Source organism: Pollachius pollachius (assembly GCF_949987615.1).
Source record: "Pollachius pollachius genome assembly, chromosome: 16".
Lineage (NCBI taxonomy): Eukaryota > Metazoa > Chordata > Actinopteri > Gadiformes > Gadidae > Pollachius > Pollachius pollachius.
In genome coordinates, this window is record NC_136949.1 from 264,436 (window position 1) to 271,935 (window position 7,500).

The 7,500-nt window shown below is 45.7% G+C and overlaps 1 protein-coding gene across 2 annotated transcripts in view; it reads left to right on the plus strand.

Annotated features, from left to right (window-relative positions):
* Positions 1-31: 31 nt before the first annotated feature.
* Positions 32-7,500, plus strand: part of vsnl1a (visinin-like 1a) — a gene marked incomplete at both ends in the record, with an annotated part of 13,186 nt that continues 5,717 nt past the window's right edge. For both annotated transcript variants that reach the window (XM_079753206.1, XM_079753207.1), the window contains one exon: positions 32-193. In XM_079753206.1, the coding sequence (XP_079609332.1) occupies positions 32-193 (162 nt within the window). The remainder of the gene's footprint in view (positions 194-7,500) is intronic.

The following is a 7,500-nucleotide window of genomic DNA, read 5'->3' on the forward strand; positions in this document are numbered from 1 at the left end:
GCGTGTGTGTGTGTGTGTGCGTGCAGACATCATGGGGAAGACGAACAGCAAGCTGACCCCGGAGGTGATGGAGGACCTGGTTAAAAGCACGGAGTTCAACGAGCACGAGCTGAAGCAGTGGTACAAGGGCTTCCTGAAGGACTGCCCCACTGGACGCCTCAACCTGGACGAGTTCCAGCAGCTCTACGTCAAGGTAACGCAACACAGCACAACACAACACAACCCACAGCAGCTCTACGTCAAGGTAACGCAACACAGCACAACACAACACACAGCAGCTCTACGTCAAGGTAACGCAACACAGCACAACACAACACAACCCACAGCAGCTCTACGTCAAGGTAACGCAACACAGCACAACACAACACAACACACAGCAGCTCTACGTCAAGGTAACGCAACACAACACAACACACAGCAGCTCTACGTCAAGGTAACGCAACACAACAGAACACACAGCAGCTCTACGCCAAGGTAACGCAACACAGCACAACACAACACAACACAACACACAGCAGCTCTACGTCAAGGTAACGCAACACAGCACAACACAACACACCACACAGCAGCTCTACGTCAAGGTAAAGCAACACAACAGAACACACAGCAGCTCTACGCCAAGGTAACGCAACACAACACAACACACAGCAGCTCTACGTCAAGGTAACACAACACACACAACACAACACAACACACAGCCTCTACGTCAAGGTAACGCAACACAACAGAACACACAGCAGCTCTACGCCAAGGTAACACAACACACAGCCTCTCCGTCTGTGTTCTTCTGTGTTGTGTTGACACTCACGGATCAACACATGCACTGAAGCCCACTGAGAGACACATTGGGATCCACCATGGACACGTGCGCTCTCTCAGGAGGAGTAGGCTCAAGGGAGCGCTACATCCACTGAGTGCATGGTCTGAAGGTTTGAACACAGGAGCACCGTTTGAGAGACTTCTTCTTCACAGCCTGGGTCTCTGCATCCAGGCGTCTCCAGGGGCTCTCCATCCTCCGTCTGCATGATGGATGGACACGTCATAGCTCGACCCCTGGGTGTATCGTCCGCACTCCTGCTTTGATCCTCAACCGCCAATCAGCTGCTGGTGTCCAGTTTCACTCCCAGGCGTCTCATTGGTCCGCATCTAGTGGTGTCCTGGAAAGAGGCGGGGCCAGCAGCGCCAGGATATAAGCGGTCCGCGTTGTCTGAGTTGGGTTAAGAATAGCCGTCATTAATCTTTCAGAGGCGCTTCCTAGAAACGTCTACAGGCCAGAGGCAGCTGTTACGTAACTAACAACACCCCCGCTCAAAACATCTGGATCAAACAATGGACTAATTAAGTAAAAATATATAGACATTATGCATGCATAAATCGCTCCAATACCCCTCTCAAGTAACAATCATTTAGCTATTGCAAAGTTAATTGAGAGTAATGGTTTTAAAGAAATATGGTAATAAATATAAAATGATAAGACAAGAATAAAACAGACAAACAAGACAATATCAATACAAAGTTTGTAAGATACTTATACACACGCATGCACACACAGACACACAAACGTCTGCACGCACAGACACACACACACATGCACACGCGCGGACACACACACACAGTGCTCAGAACGGATCCTATTATGTATGCATCCTATTGTGTTTCTAGGCAACGATGTATGAATGAAAGAGGCTTCATTTGAATCCAATGGGGCTGATAAGTGACAAAATGGTGGGGGACGACCCGCATTGTAGGGGAAGCTGCCCGCGTGTGTGTGTGTGTGTGTGTGTGTGTGTGTGTGTGTGTGTGTGTGTGTGTGTGTGTGTGTGTGTGTGTGTGTGTGTGTGTGTGTGTGTGTGTGTGTGTGTAAAAGTATAAGTGTGTGTGCATATACCGTATAGTATGTCCTTGTGAATATATGTGTGTTTGTGGGCAATTTGTGTGTATATGTGTGTGTGGATCTGTGTGTGTGTGTGTGTGTGTGTGTGTGTGTGTGTGTGTGTGTGTGTGTGTGTGTGTGTGTGTGTGTGTGTGTGTGTGTGTGTGTTTAAGTGTGTGTGTGTGGGGGGGTGTTTGTGTGTTTAGTGGGAAAAGATGGGAATGGATCTGTGTGCCAAACGTAAATGGTGAGCGAGCGAGCAACGGGCGAGCAAGAGAAAGTGTATGCATAATTAATCCGCTGCTTTTGCAGATACATCCACACAATGCAGTGATGAGGTGCTCACACAATACATGCTTCGTGTGTGTGTGTGTTTTTGTGTGTGTGTGTGTGTGCGTGTGTGTGTGTGTGAATATGCGTTCCTCTGTGTTGCTCTCCAATGCATGTGTGTGTTCAGGTTTGCCGTTAGCACCTGAGCACCGAGATGGGGGAGGGTTTGATAGACAGATGGTCTCTTGTGTCATCCATCCCTCTGTTTCTCTTTATCTCCCCTCTCCCTCTCTCTCCCTCTCTCTCTCTCCCTCTCCCTCTCCCCCTCTCTCTCTCCCTCCCTCTCTATCTATCTCTCTCTCTCTCTCTCCCTCGCTCTCTCTCCATATAGTAACAGAACAGAAGGAGTGAGAGAGAGAGAATGGGAGGGAGGAAGACATTCATATAGAATAGATAGATTGGGGGCCATAGAGATGATCCATACATCATTCATCTTAAGTATTAAATAATAAGTGTGAGTGTATTCTAGTTGGTAGCTTCCTATTCTAATCCATGTGCAAGCTGCTTCTTCAGAGTGTGAGGATTTATCGGGGTATTCTCACACTGCAGAGAACCTCCGACAGTGACTGATGCTGCATATCATCCATAATATCTATGATAATATCTGAATATTTCCTCACTGCTCCCTCCGTATCGGAGGGTCTGTAATGGAAGGGTGGCTGGTGCAACCCCAGACAGCTCTCTGTGCTGCCCGTGCCCTTGGGTCTGGACCCATGCAGAGGCAGGACCTTCCGTCTGGTATTAGGAGGTTCTTTAGGCACAGACCCGGCGTCAAATACATTGAGCAGCAACACAAACAACACTCTCCCCGTGACACTTACATCACTGACATCACCGCCCTGTGTTCAGGGCCAGAGTTTGGACAGCACTCATCTCCCGATAAAGACTTCCAGTGGAACCGTACGTCACACCCTTCGTGGATAAAACCCACGATCTAATACTCACTAATAACTAATACTCACTAACTCACTAATACACCACAGAGAGTAACAAAATCACCTGAGTTGGTTTGCAAAAGAACTGAGCTCTTCGGCTCGGGATCTCAGAGGTAACTAGAGCTGTGATTGTCTAGACCAATCAGAGCTTCTAATCTATTGGTCCTACCCAGCGGCGGCTGGTGAACTTTATTTTAGGGGGGGCTAAAAGTTTGTAAACCAAACCCCCTGTAGGGGGTTCTGGTGGCATCCTTCCCCCGAAGATCTTTTTGTGATTTTCACAATCAAACTAAGCATTCTGGTGCATTCTGACAAAGTAATAAAGACAAAAGAGAACATTTCCTTACAAAGACGAATGGAGCCGGGGAACTAAGTTTTAACTTAATTTATCTGCCTTGTAGAATCAAGCAAGATTAAAAGGACAAATACATCAATAATAATTGGGAATTATACACAAGAGAGAATGTGATTCTAAAATGGGTGAGTTACGGCCAACCTATTGTGTTGGTAACTTCACTCATAACTCTATCTACAGTCAAGTATGCATTTAGACAAATACAATAAAATATCAATATAATATGTGCAACCTTTTATGTGTGGTTGTTCAAGACACACTGAAGGCATGATGCCACCATAGGTTTGCAGAGAACTATATACAATATACACACTGAAGGCATGATGCCACCATAGGTTTGAGGAGAACTATATACAATATACACACTGAAGGCATGATGCCACCATAGGTTTGCAGAGAACTATATACAATATACACACTGAAGGCATGATGCCACCATAGGTTTGAGGAGAACTATATACAATATACACGCTGAAGGCATGATGCCACCATAGGTTTGAGGAGAACTATATACAATATACACACTGAAGGCATGATGCCACCATAGGTTTGAGGAGAACTATATACAATATACACACTGAAGGCATGACGCCACCATAGGTTTGAGGAGAACTATATACAATATACACACTGAAGGCATGATGCCACCATAGGTTTGAGGAGAACTATATACAATATACACGCTGAAGGCATGATGCCACCATAGGTTTGAGGAGAACTATATACAATATACACACTGAAGGCATGATGCCACCATAGGTTTGAGGAGAACTATATACAATATACACACTGAAAGGGGTGGGGTGGGGGTGTGGGGTTGTGAGGGCCGCTGTAACCCAGTGTCCATCCTCAGGGGAGGGGGGGGTGGGGGACAGAGAGAGAGAGACAGAGACAGAGAGAGAGACAGAGACAGAGAGAGAGACAGAGAGAGAGACAGAGACAGAGAGAGAGACAGAGAGAGAGACTACATTAGACGTGTCCGCACTGTAACGACTGCCAACTGCACTGTTTTTATCACAATCATGAAGCAAGCATCATGTCCCGAATAAATTCAATATCAGGCCTCGAATCACAACAAATAGGATGCAGGGAGACAGCAGGCAATGGAGAGACGAAATGATTTTCCAAAATCACATCCAAGGTACAGTCCAGAGATACAGCACAAAGTTACAGCAATTAATAATGCTCTATAAACAACTAGATAAGTAGGCTACACACATGTGCTGATGGCAAAAGTTTCTCACACACACACACGCACACACACACACACACACAAACAAAACGTGTCCGCACTGTAACGACTGCCAACTGCACTGTTTTTATCACAAACATTATGAAGCAAGCATCATGTCCCGAATACAATCAATATCAGGGCAGCTCGGGCCTACCTTGTTTGAAGAGAAGCTCACATCGACGGCCTGTCTGAGTCGTAACCAGGTTAATCACCGTCATTGAAGTCCGACCGGTGATTGGATGAGGTCCCGCTCAACAGACAGCATCGCTAGGGCGTTAAGCCCATCTCGTCCCGTGGCACTTCTGAGAAATGATTCGATCCTCTTCAGTGTACTGGAGCACCTCTGACTCTGCCGATGTCATAGGGGTTGTCATTGCTATTTGTGTTAATTTCAATGTCTCCGAAAAGTGCACTGAAGATTTTGAATGTCTGTTTTTCTTTACCTGCTCGTTGTGTCTCTGTGTACGGAGATGCGGTGGCCGTCATCCAGCTGACAGGCAATATTTACTTTGCCCGACATTGAAAGCTTCACACAGTTTCCAAATAGAGTTGCACTGCATTCATGTTTCTTTGTTTTACAGGACACATGTTTTAAATCCGCAACCCCTTGTTGGGTCCAAGCTGTGTCTCCTCCGAACAGCGCGCGAGGGAAACGGAAGACCGCGCTCCTAGCTAAGCTAGCCGTTAGCCAGTCCTTCCTTTCGAACCAAGAGGTGCAAAATGAACGATTTTGTCGCGTGTCCTTTTGTTTTATCTGAACATCGTTTGGCCGACGTGCCCCCAGTCTCTTTATTTCTTTTTTTTCTTCTAAAGACATCAACGAAAACGGATGAGTCAGTAGATAGTCCACTTCGTTAGGTAGATTAGCGCTCGCCATTGTGGTCAGGTTTTGTTTTCACTTTTTTCTCCCGCCTCTGACAGCGACCGTCACCAGTGAGAGTCACTGCTGGTCTGGGCTATATTCTTTTAGCCCAAATGGTCTCTAAATCAAGGGGGTATGTCATCACACCTGTCAATCACGATTTGACGACACCGATTGGATGCTGATTTTCTTAAGCACACAACATATCTATATGTATCTCCTGCGTTTTTGTGATTATTTGGTGCCGTTGCTTCTCCGTTGCACCAAAATCAACCAATTCTAAGTTTTAGTAATTATTATATTTTAATATTTGAATTAATTTAATAATGTTCTCATGTTTATTTTAAAATATAGGGAGGGCTTAGCCCCACTAGCCCATTGATACCAGCCGTCCCTGGCCCTACCCCACACACAAGGAGTAGGACCCTACCCCCCCCCCCCAAATCACCATGATTTACCACAGGGGTTTAAGAGATGAGCCCTGGGAAAGCAATATTCATTCAAACAGTAAAATATGTATTTGTAATAGTTAATGCCACTTTATTTGTCTGTTTGTCATAATCCTAAAGCCGGTAGTGTCTGATTTTAACCGGGGTATGGATTAGTTACCTTAATTCTCATTTTAGCCTACAGATGACACATTCTAAGACCACAGAGGAGGAACCTTTGGGTCTCTGTAAGAGGTCATTGGGGCGTCAGGGTTCATCGGAATGCAAGCATTTGTTTTGACACAGGAAGGCCAAGTATTTTAACATTTGGTTCCATTGTGAATATAAATTATATTATGTTCTTATACAATTTATACTTAAAGTTAACATTACTTATACTCATTATCTAAGTGAACTGAGCAATAGACTGATGCCATTGACTACAGAGGGAGGTCTTATCTGAGTCTCATCTGTTTGCCGGTCCGGACCCTCTGAAGTGTTGAATAGCAGTAGAACGGGGTCTAGAGCCTGCCCCCCCGCTGGGACATTCCTCTCCACTATTATTTCTGACATTTGGCAAATATCCTTTTTAAACCTTCATTATGTTCTACCACAGTATCTCCAATGGAGCAATCGTTTGAAGGGTTTCTTGCTATGGAGCCTTTTGCCAAATCAATCGTATTTCCCCGTTACATCTACAGACTCTTAAAGGCAGTATCATCTGCTAGGTGTATTTGTATAACACTATAAATTGCTGATTTATTTATTTGTACTTATTTGAATTTTTCCTCTTGCTGTATTTCATCTGTGGTCATGATTGATTGGTTGAGGCCTGTCTGCCATGGTCTCAGCCAGCATCCGGACGGGAAACTCCCAGTGCTGAACTGGGAGGAAACTCCCAGTGCTGAACTGGGAGTTTCTCATGTAGTTCAGCGAGTAGGTCGCATTAGGCCGAGAGATTTGTAGTGACACTCTGGGTTACTATTGAAACACGTTCAGTGCACAAACATACACACACACGCACACACACACACACACGTACAAAATTGTTATTAAACAGCTTGTTGCCAGAAATGTACTGTGTTGGCCTTCCGGTCAATCATTAGCGTAATAAAGTAGTTTGTGGAATGAGAGGCACACACAGCACTGTGTGTGTGTGTGTGTGTGTCTGTGTGTGTGTGTGTGTGTGTCTGTTTGTGCTTGTGTGTGTGTGTCCCAACACCACACTTTTCTTCGTGGGTCCTTGTCATAACATTTTGAAGGACATTTTGTAGCGCTGTTTTAGCAGCCCCTAAGCCCTCAGTGTATCTCTGGCTCCTCATCCTGCCTGTAGGACTCTCTGGCCCCTCATCCTGCCTGTAGGACTCTCTGGCTCCTCATCCTGCCTGTAGGACTCTCTGGCCCCTCATCCTGCCTGTAGGACTCTCTGGCTCCTCATCCTGCCTGTAGGACTCTCTGGCTCCTCATCCTGCCTGTAGGACTC